Here is a 13056-nt window from a genome sequence, read left to right as displayed (position 1 = left end):
CACTTTAAGACCTTCTTGTATAACCGATGGCAATCTTTCTGGTCAAGTCTCTGCACTAATAAATTACATACTGTAAAACTGTCAGTCTCCTGGTCAGCTCCATTTCATCGGAACAGATGTTGGGAGATGGCTCTTGTCCGCTTATGTATTAGCCACACCTGACTAACACATTCTTATCTAAAGTCACATTCTGATCCACCTCTGTGTTCCCTATTTTATGTCCCCCTTACAGTTCCACACATTCTGTTGTCCTGTCTATCAGACAACCTTACAGAATATCTCACTTTCTGCTTTGACAACCTGTTCTTCCTCAGACACATACATATCTTTCACTTAATCTAATCCCCCTTACCTAACCCTACCTTAACCCATTCACTCATCAACTCCTTTACCTTTAACCTTCTCAGGATTATTCTAGATAGTTGACATAGCAACTAATTAAAACTCAGCTACACTTCACTACCCCTTTACTGTACCTTCCTAAAGTTCTACATGACAGATGTCTAGCACATTTATTTTGCTTTAAACCATTAACCATTATATAGATAGATAGATAGATAGATAGATAGATAGATAGATAGATAGATAGATAGATAGATAGATAGATAGATATGTTTACTGTAGTGTTTTGTGACAAAAGTTTATTTCAGTAGTAACCAATTTGATATGTGATTAATACATGTATAGTAGAATTATGATCCTTTTTAATTTATAGTTATATATTTTACAGATGTGCAAATGTGAACTTTGCCAGAAGAAACACTTGCAACAGGTGTGGGAAAGGTAAGTAAATAGTGAACTTGGACACATTTCACACACACACACACACACACACACACACACACACACACACACACACACACACACACACACACACACACACACACACACACACACACACACACACACACACACACACACACACACACACACACACACACACACACAATCTCACACACACACAATCTCAAACACACACTCACACACACCACGCTCACACACACACCACACACCACACACCTCACACACACACACATCCACCCACACAACACATCCACACGCTACACACACACACACACACACCACACACTCACACCACACCACCACACACACCACCACACACACACCACACACACACAACCACACACACACACACCACACACACACACACACACACACACAACACACACCACACACACACACAACACACACACACACACACACACACACACACACACACACACACACACACACACACACACACACACACACACACACCACACACCAACCAACACACCACACACACACAGACCACACACACACGACCACACACACACACAACCACACCACAGACCACACACACAGACCACACCACACCAACACACACTCACACACACACATCACACACACACACACACACACACACACACACACACACACACACACACACACACACACACACACACACACACACACACACACACACACGTGTATGTGAACATTTCACAAAGAACTGGTAGTCTACTTGGAGGAGAGATATACTGTAAGAATTGTTATTGCTATTCACAGAACGAAGTGGATCAGGAGCTGCAGCAGCTGCTAATGCTGAGAAAAAAAGACAACTAGGAATGGAAATAGGCAAAGCAGCAGCAGAGAAGTCCCATGGCCTTTTTAGTGCTGATGACTGGCAGTGTAGCAAGTAAGTTTTATTTATGCAATGTCTTCAAATTAATTTATTTATAATAAAAAACTGTAGACTTTTTATAGAGGGGATATGGCTTGAGGCTTGCAATCTTAGCCACCCAAAATTTATTCTGGTTCTATATATTTGGTGGTAAATTTTGAATGTTTTGAGTTTTTTTACATTATTTTTTTCTTCCTGAGCAAAGTAGACTTTACATAATTATTTTTGGAATACCAAGATCTTGTTCAGTTGACTGCATTAAATATGAATCTTTATATTAAGATTTTAAACATCTTTGAAGGTTTATTGCTTGACTCTTATTAAAAAAAAAGGATTAATTGTGTTTTTCTCTTATATGAAGATGTGGAAATGTGAATTGGGCCAGACGACAAACCTGCAACATGTGTAATGCACCAAAGTTTGGAGACCTGGAAGAGCGCACAGGGTATGGTGGCGGATTCAACGAAAGGGAAGGTGTAGAATACATCCATAGAGATGAGTCAGATGATGAATTTGATGAATTTGGACGCAAGAAAAAAAAGTTTCGTACCAGGAATCAACAGCTTTCAGGAGATAACAAAAAAGTACGGATTTAAACAGTTGTAACGCTAGTTATGTAGATGTGCAGTCCTACATATCTAGAAGAATGGTAATATTTTATAATGCTTTTTTTTTTTCTTACTGATTGGTAAGAAAAGTTTCTCAGATATACCCATTATGTAGAAAATATTCTCATTGTCTCCTCTCTCTCTCTCTCTCTCTCTCTCTCTCTCTCTCTCTCTCTCTCTCTCTCTCTCTCTCTCTCTCTCTGTGAGTGTATATGCATGTATATTTGTGGATATACATATACATACATACATACACACACACACATATACACACATGTACACACACACACACACACACACACACACACACACACACACACAGACACACACACACACCACACACAACACACACCACACACAAACACACACACACACACACACAACACACACACACACACACACAAACACCTGTGTGTGTGTGTGTGTGTGTGTGTGTGTGATGTCAAGTAGTTTGTCAAACACTGCATCGGTGATGGCACAGAAAGATATGATATATGTAAATAAAAAAAAATATTTATTTATTAATATATATATATATATATATATATATATATATAATATATATATATATATATTATATGTTATATCATCTCAAGAAACGGATGCTCAGTTTTGAGCAGCCGTGACCTCTTCCAATTCCTTCGCACTTAACTCGTCTTACGCTTTTCTTTCCACTCTTGCCATCGACAGCCCGCAAATATTTGATGTGTCGCTCAGTCTTGTCTTCGGTTTGCCTTTCCTCTGTTCCCTATCACCAATCCCTGTCAGCAAGTCTTTCTCAAAACTTTTACTTTAATCACATGACCAATAAACTTTTAATTTCCTTTGTTCAAGATGTCCAACAGCCGTCTTGTACAATATTTTTCTCAGAACTGTCATCTTCGTCTTTTCTCTGCTCCAGGCTAATACGCAGTACTCATCTGTAACACCACATTTTCAAAACTATTGATCTTTTTCTTGTCTATCTACTTCAGCACCCAACACTCAGAAAAACCATATGATTGCAATTGGGAAAACTAATGAGTTCAAATAACCTCAGTTTGGCCGTAAGGTAAGCTTCGGTCTTCCAGATGTTATTGAGAGCAATTGTGACGTTTTTGTCAATGGTAATTCTTTTTTATCTCCGGTGAATCATCCATATGGAATTAGTTTAAAACAGCTCCAAGATAAGTGAACTCTTTCACATTTTCCACAATCATTCCATTGATTGTAACATGTTCATCATTATATATGTATATATATATATATATATATATATATATATATTTATATGTATATTGATATATATAAATATATTTATATATATATATATATAGAGGTCGCGACGACCGAGTGGTTAGAGCACCGGACTAAAGACTGTCACAACGGCAATCTGAGTTCAGGATTTCGAGTCCACAAAACACCCCACACCACCCACACACACCCGTTTGTGTGTGGGTGTGTGTGTGTAATATTATATTTTTATTATTAATTAATTTATAAATTATTTTATAATTTTATTCTATATTTTTAAAAATTATTTCTTTTTTTTTTTAAAACGTGGTTTAGTTTCTCCAGGTAAAAATGAAACAATGGTTTTCAGTTTTGTTTTTTCCCCCACCCTTTCCCCAGAAGGGTCCTGCCCTTTTTAGGAAAAAAACGGGGTTTGTCCCCCTGATTTCTTTTCCACCCATCTTTGGGAAATTTAAATTTTCCAAAAAAACCCCCTGCTGGGAACTAATTTGGGGCCAATTGTCCGTATTTTCTTGGCCCCGCACCTTTATAGGGGGTCCGATTTTCCATTTGGGGGGGGGCCTTTCCTTCCCCTTTTTTTTTTTTTTTTTTTTTTTTTTTTTTTTTTTTTTTTTTTTTTTTTTTTTATTGTTTTTTCCTAATTGGGTTTTTTTTAGGTAAATTTTTTTTTTTATGGGTTAAATATTTTTGGATTAATAATTTTTTAAAAAATTAAAATTTGTTAAATATTTTATTTATTTAATTTATAAAGTTGGGGGATTTATAATTTGTTTTGGGTATAATTTTATTATTGGGGGATATTGTTTTAATTATATGTTATGTTTTAAATTGTATAATATATAAATTAAAAAATAATGAAAAATATATTTTAAATGTTTTGTTTTTTATGATAATTTAATTTAAATTGATTTTAAAAATTTTTTTAATTTTTTCTTAATTTAATTATTTTTAAATAATTTTTTTAAAAAATTTGTTTTATTATTAGAAATTGTTTTTTTTATTATTATTTTTTTATAGGGGTAAAATATTTTATTTTATTTTTTCATTTTTATATATATTTTTTAATATAAAATATATAGATAAAAATTATATATATATATTTTAAAAAATTTTTATTATATATATTATAAATTAATATATTTTTTTTTGTATATAATATATAATATATTATATTATTTTATTTTTTTATATAAAATTTTATATATTATATAAAATATTATATGTATAAAATATATTTTATCTTTATATAAAAAGTAATATATATATATATATATATTTATAATATATATATATTATAAAATTATATATTATATATATTATATAATATATATATATTAAATATTTATATAATATATATATATTATTTAATTATATATATATTATATAATATATTATTTATAATATATAAAAATAATATTTTTTATAAAATTATATTTTTTTATTATTATAATTTTATATAATAATATATTATTTAAATATTTAATTTTATAATTTTTGTTTTTTTATTGTAATAAATTTTAAATGTTTATTTTTTTTTTTTTTTTTTTTTAATTTTAATATTTTTTAATTTAAAATTTAGTATTTTTAAAAAAATTTATTAATAATAATTTTAATTATATGTTAAATTAAAAAATTAATATATATATATATATATAATAATATATTATATATATATAATATATTTTTAAAAAAAATTTTTTTAAAAAAAATTTATTTAATTGATAAATAAATATTGAGAAAAAATTTGTAAATATATAAAAAAAATATTATATTTATTTTATATTTATTTTTTATTTTAATTTTTTAACTCATAAACGGATTTTTTTGGGCCCCGGGGTTTTTAATTTGCCACTCAACTGTTTTTTCCCCTTTTTTTCCCAAAGGGTCATGGGGCCCCCCAAAAATACTTTGATTTTTCCCATCTTGTTTGGGGTTTTCCCTTTTCCTTTTTAAAATTTTCAATACCGGGTTAAGGGGTAGGGGGTTATGATTTTAAAGAAATTTATAAAATCTTGGGTTACATTTGGGCATGAAATAGGCCCCGACCTTTAAATAAAAATAAAATAAAAAAATAATTATAAATGACAAGGAAATTTTTTAGGTCATGTGTGAAAAAAATTTTTAAAAAACTTGTAAAAAAGGGTGGGCGGGGGCTTTGTATTTTAAATTTTATTGTTTTAATATGTTATTATTAAAATGGGTTTTTTGTTTTATTTTTTATTTTTTAAATAATTAATTTATAAATTATATTATATATATTATTTTTTAATTAAAAATTCTTTTTTTTTATACAATTGATATAATACTTTTATTTTTTATTTTTTAAATTTAATATTTTTAAAATTTTTAAAATTTAAACAAAAAATAAATAAAAAGATTTTAAAATAAAAAAATAAACTAAAATAATAAAAGAAACCCCTTTTTGTAATTGTAACCATTTTTTAAAATAAAAAATTTTAAATATCATTATTTTAAAACTTTTTGGGGTTAATATTTATTTAAAAATTTTATATATATTTAATATTATAATATAATATATATTATAAATTTATATTTTAAATATAATATATATATATTATTAAAAATTATAATATATATAAAATTTATATAATAATTTTTTTTTATATATTTTTTAAAATTTTAATATTATATTTTATAAATATATATATATTTATATATATATAATTATATATATATATATATAATATATAATATATATTATATATATATATATTTTAAATAATATATTTTAACATATATATATATATATATTTTTTTTATATATTATTTATTATTATATAATAATTAATATTATTTTTTTTTTATATATATATTATATTTATATTTTAATATCTTATATATATTCTATTTTATCTATATATTCTTTTTAATTATAAAATATATATAATTTATATATATATTATTTTTTTTTTTTTGTGTGTGTGTGTGGTTTAATATAATTTTTTAAAAATAAAAATTTTTTTTTATATTTTATATATTTTATATTATATAATATATTTATATTATATATAATTTTTGTTTGGGTTTTTTTTTTTTGTTTTTATATATTGTTTTATATATATTATTCTTATTTAATTTATAATAATTATTATTAAAATATATATTTTTTAAAAATTATATAATATATTATCTTTAATAATATATATTAATAAATTTTTTTATATTATCAATATATATATTTTATTTTATAATAAAAATATTTAAATTGTATTATATATGTATATATTATTATAATTTTATATATTTTATATGTATTTTAAATTATATAATTATATAATTGTATATATATATATATATATATTCCATTTTATATATTTATTTTACTATAATATTTATACATAATATAATATCATATATTATTATAATAATATATAATCCTTATATATATATATTTATATATTATATACTTTAAAATATATAAAATATAATATTATATATATATATATTTATTTTATAAAAATAAAATTTTAACAATATATAACAAATATTATACATTTTTAATAATATATAATATACACACATTATATTTTATATTATACATATATATTTTCAATATAAAAAATTATATATATCATATATTATACATATTTTAAAAACATATTTAACATTATATATATACTTTAAAAATATATATATATTATATACTATAAATTATATTATTTATATATATATATAATATTTATATATATATTATATATATATATTATTCACCCCTCCCAAATCGGTTCAAACCACAGCCCAGGGGCATGACCATAGGACCTTAAAACCCAACCATATGAACCCCACAAAGGGTGTGCAAAAAAGGGCCTCACTAGCTCCATAGACTTTCCCCTTCTCACACACCCCCGAGGGCACTTGTGAAAATTTATTGCAAAACCAATTTATTACTGAAGTATATTCATGGAAGATGGAATAATTATTTTATCCATACTTCGTAAACATACCTCACTACTTGTGTCATGTATATGAATGTGGCACTACATTATTCCATCTTTCATAAATATACTTCATTACTGTAAGTTTCCATGGGGAGAGTCTGTAAAACTTTGCTATCATTACTCTAGTATGAGTAGATAGGTAATGTCTTTGGAGCTAGTGAGATCCTAGTTGCACAGTTGTTTTTGGGGGTTGGTGGGTTTGTTGGTTTTTAAAAACTGTCCCCGGTCATACCCCAAAACTGAATTCGAGTCCCGGGCAAAGGGGTGAAATTTTCCATTTTATTTCCCCTTTTTTCACACACACACACACACACACACCCACACACCCACACACCACCACCACACACACCAACACACACACAACACACACACGTACGTAACTATGGAGGGGTTTTTAAATGGAACTGGTACCTCACCTCGCTCCCCCCACTTTTTCCTGCGCTGCAAATTCCATGCCACGTTTTCAGTGGGGTCTCTTGCTTGGCCTGAGAAAGATCCTTTTTAAATCAGTTCGTGTCCAGCGGTTTGACGTGATAAGACATCCCTTTTTGCCCCCAGGGCCAACACAACCCGCGCTCACCGCTTTCCAAAGCTTAGTAAAATCGTTGGCTACCATAAATTTTTTCCCACAGTCTTTTATAACTGGTAGCTGGGTTGGTCATTGCATCCTTTTGGCTTGCAACAGGTCACAAGTCTACGAAGCTTCCTGGGACACCTTCTTTTTAAAACCACTGAAAACACTTTTGGGCCTTTTTTTATTTCTTTTTTTTCTTCCCCCCCAAATGTGTTAAAACCCAATGTGCAGTCATTCTCATGTTGGTTTTTTTTGGTAAAAGTGCTAAAGAAGCAATGGCACATTCTCACTATTCTTCTGACCTTTGATCACATTACTGTGTGTTCACGGTATTAAAAAATAAAAAAACATGAATATCTTTATTTTAAATAGTTAATTAAAATTTTTCTTTTTTTAGAGATTTATATTTTTTTTAACTGCAATGAATTTAAATTTTTTCTTGGGTTTTTCTTTACCATGAAACATACCCCTTTTTTTTTTTATTTTTCTCTTCTCGTAGTGCTTTCTCCTCTTCCTCCCCCCTTTTTTTCTTTTTCCCTTCCTTTCCCTTTGGGACTAAAGGGGAGTGACCGCTTGTTTTTTTCCCCTAAATTTTGGGTTTTTTTGTTTACACAATCGGAATAACTGACATTTTTTTACCTTGATGACACGTTCATTGGGGCTAAACGGACTTTAAATCAATTTTATATGAATTTTTTTATTTTGAGTAAGTGTTAGGGTCTTCCCCCTATATAGTGCACAGGGATGCCTGATATAACCTGGGGTTTCAAAATCGCCTAATAGACCACCTCCTTTTTACAATGGTAGGTCAATGTAAACTGAAGTTTTTGCACTAGAAGTGCATTTTTTTGGGGAAATCCCAACATATGTAAATTTGTATAGATACCTGTAAGGGAAAGTCCGGCTCCCATCCGATACCAGAAGAGATCAATTTTTATAGATTTTTTCCCCCCCCCTCGGTTTTCCTTCTTTTTTTACATTTTGGTATAGGATCCCCCCCGTTGATGAAATCTACAACTTGGCAGTTCGAATTTTTGTCCCCGGGGAAAATTTTCGCTTTTCGAAAAGCTTGTGTGTGTTTTTTTTTGATATACATTCTGTCGCATACCCTTAAATGTTGAATTCATGTGGTGTTAAAAATTTTAAATTAATCATTCTAATTCTCTCACATTGTTATATTGAATGTTTAGTCTTCAGGGGTTTGATCATTTTCGTGTGGTTCCCCTCACTTTCATTCAAAACCGCTCACTGTGCTCCCTCACACACCATACACACTATACTCATCACCACTCACTCATCCCGCAGAACAAAAGATACTGAACAAAAAAGAAAAGAAAGGGAAAATAAGTAAGAAAAGAAAATTAAAAAAACCAAATTTTATAATAACCGGCTAGTGGAACTTGACATCCCCTTTCTCTGTTTTCCTTTCTTTTTCCTCACTATCTTGGGCCCCCTTTTGTGTATGTCTGTTTCCCTGATTTATATTCATCGGACTGCATGTTCAAAATGGGACCGAGTAGGGACGCTGCTGCAAAAGGTCACCTTAGGAGGGGCTCCCCGGGCCAGGAAAGTTCGTCAGAGCTGGGATTAAAGCTCCCCATGATTAGTGGGAAAGGGGGCTGCCTGCCGGGATCCCGTAGATCCAGTGAAGACCAAAAACTCGCCGTTTCAGGTACCAGTCCCGCCCCGGATCTGTGGGAAAGGGGCTGTCTGCCGGCACCCATTGATCCCCGCAAACTCCCGGGGTTTATAGAGCAGGGGATCAGCCCCAGAGATGCCAAAGAGGGCCCTCCTGCCCGGACCTTATAGATCCAGGGGATATTATGGGACGTGAGGACAAGCTGCAGCCAAGAAGGACTTGGACGGATCTGCGAGGGTGTTGGGAGTACGCCGCCGAGTTCGACCTGGACAAGGGTTCGAGGAAGTCTAGAGAAAACCAAATAGGAGAACCTGTGTGCACCGGGACAGCGGACGTCAAGGACAATGTTTTACCAAGGCCAGGGAAAAGGGCTACAGGGATGAGCAACCACAAATCACCAAGGACAATGCATGCGGGAATGAGATGACCCGCCAATCAGGACAGCCAAACTTGGGGCACCCCGAGGCCATCTAAGGCGCCTCGAGGGGAAGGCTTCGTAGGTGGCCGGCAAAAATGGAGGGTCTTAACACCCCCAGGGCTAGTTGCCGGACATGTGCACCACGCTCGCCTTATCCTAAGACATCGTCTTGTTTTTTCCCCTTTCTTTGTTTTTACTCTTTCCCCTAAAAAAGAGTCAGGGCGTTTTTAAAACCCCTATCATACCACCTCTAAACCCTTGTTCAAGGCACTCAATAGACTCTTATAAACCACACATACACGCCACATACACACACATCCCCGCACACATACACACATAACCCACATACCACACACATACACCCACACACATTAAACACACAACCGCCTAAAATATAGACATATACACACACATATACATGCACATATCACACATTCACCACACACACACACACACACACACACACACCACACAAACCCCACTACTTACCACCATTACAACAATTACACTATTCCACATACACACCATATACACACCATATAACACACATACACTATTCAAAAATACACCTAAAAACATATACAAAACAACGCATACCCTTAAAACCCTAAAAACCATACAACCAAATACCTACATACACACATGCATACACACATGCAAAACCCATAACACCATACATACACATACATAACCCATACATACCAAAATTCATACACACTTCATACCCATACTCAACCCTACATACACCATACATACACACATACATGAAAACCTACAAAATACTACTACACACAACAACAACATACATACATCATACATATACCATCTACACACAAAACACACACACAAAAACACACACACACCCCCAAAACACACCACACCACACCACACCCAATAACATCACATAACACACATCACATATACATACCATACCACTTACATCACTACTATAATACACAAACACATTAAATACACATCCACATAAAATACACAACACATGAAATACACACACACACACAAGCCATGCACACATGACTCAACCACACTGGACACATAAACAAACACCATATGCACAACAATCACACACACACATATGCACACACAATCACACACACCCACACAAAAAAAACCACACTACCACACACAACACACACAAACACACACACACACTACACAAAAACAAAACACACCACATCAACAACATACCACACAACACACACACCACAAAACAACCACACACACTAATAAACCCCCCCCCCCCCAACAACACACACATATTGGGATTAACTTTACATATAATATATATATTAATAAATATATAATTTTATAATTTTATAATATATATTTTACATATATTTATAAACCTAAATTATTATAATTTTTGTAATTATGTTCTCCTCTCTCTCTTTTGTAAATATATATATATTTATATATATATATATAATATTATATATATATATTATTTATTAGAATTTTTGTATTTTGTATAATTGTTGTATATATGTAAAATATGAATATGAAACCTGTCTTTCACAGGAACCTCCTACTTCAGTTAGAGATGATGATGAGAAAATGAGGGTGATGGGATGATATGGAGATCTTTCCAAATATGTATTTGGGGAATGCTGATATGCGACACAAAAAAAGTGACAAGGTAATGACACAGAAACGTCCCGTTAGTTTTAGGTAAAATACCCTCTTTTTTTTGTTATTTTTATTTATATTACTTTAAAATTTTGTTAAATGATGATTTTCCATAAATTTTTATATGTTTAACTTGTTTAAGTTTTAATTTGTGATGAAGTCTACCAAAACTTTTTCCTTTTATTTTCTTTTTTTTAAAGTTTTCTTATTTTTAAAATTTTCAGATAGAAAGGTAAAGAATTGATGACTCCCCTCGGAAAAACCCATCTTAAACAAGGGGCAAGTCCCCTACTGGGCAAGGTCAAAACCCGACGAGGCACATTCCCCCGGAAGGCGAGTTCCCCGGTCCAAACCCAATCAGTTCCCCCTCTTCCAGATCTTTCCCAATTTAGATCTAGGTTTTTTTGGCCTTTTTTTTTTTTTTATACTTTTTAGTGAAGGGATATCTTTAGGGGGAAGGGGCTAAAAATGTGGAAGTATTTTTAAAAAAAAAATAAAACTATACTTCATAGCAAATTTATGCAGGGTATTTGCTCTCTCCCCTTCTCCTTCCTCTCTCTCTCTCTCGTTTTTCCTCTCTTCGTCTCTCTCGCCTCTCTCTTCTCCTCTCTCTCTCTCTCTCTCTCTCCCCCCCCCCTCCCCGCCCTCCTCTCCTCTCTCTTTTCTCTCCTCTCTCCCCCCCCCCCCCCCCAAAAAAAAACCCCCTTTTTTTTCTTTTTTTTTTTTCTTTTTTTTTTTTCTTACGTTTCATTTTTTCCCTTTATTTTTTTTTCCTCGGGGCTCCTCTCTGGGCGGGCCGTAAAAGAAATTACACCATCCCCCGTCAAAGGGGGGGGTTTTCAAGGTAAAGGGAACCTGGAAAAAGGAATCAATTTTTCCAGATTTCAAATTGGGAGTTTTTTTAAACCCGGTTTTTTAGGTAAAAGGGGTTTTTCATTTTCAAAAACCAAAATGCTTTTATTTTTCCCTTCTTTTATTTTGGTTTGTAATTTTTTTTTTTTTAAAACATTAACATATTTATTTTAATTTTTTTTTAATTTTTTTTTAATTTATTTTATATAAATATAATATAATAATATATTATATTATATTATATTATATAAATATATATTATAAATAAATTTAAAATATTATATTATATATTATATATATTAATTTTATATTATTTTAATTATTATATATATTATATATATTTATTTATATATATTAATTAATTATATATTATATATATATATATATATATATTTTTTATAATATATAAATATTATAAATTATATATATATATTAATATTATATA

At 30.7% G+C, this 13056-nt stretch overlaps 1 protein-coding gene across 1 annotated transcript; it reads left to right on the top strand.

The window, feature by feature from the left end:
- Window positions 1–730: 730 nt before the first annotated feature.
- LOC119581245 (zinc finger Ran-binding domain-containing protein 2-like) lies at window positions 731–11745 on the top strand (the record flags this gene model as incomplete). The annotated part of the gene is given in 4 exon segments (XM_037929643.1): window positions 731–783; window positions 1570–1699; window positions 2046–2268; window positions 11652–11745. Coding segments are annotated over 4 exon segments (460 nt in total), but the record flags the coding sequence as incomplete, so codon positions are not given.
- Between the last annotated feature and the right edge of the window lie 1311 nt (window positions 11746–13056).

The sequence above is a fragment of the Penaeus monodon genome, chromosome 14, assembly GCF_015228065.2.
Source record: "Penaeus monodon isolate SGIC_2016 chromosome 14, NSTDA_Pmon_1, whole genome shotgun sequence".
In the NCBI taxonomy this organism is placed as follows: domain Eukaryota; kingdom Metazoa; phylum Arthropoda; class Malacostraca; order Decapoda; family Penaeidae; genus Penaeus; species Penaeus monodon.
The sequence above is the reverse complement of the archived record's forward strand: the minus strand, read 5'-3'. Positions and strand labels throughout refer to the sequence as shown.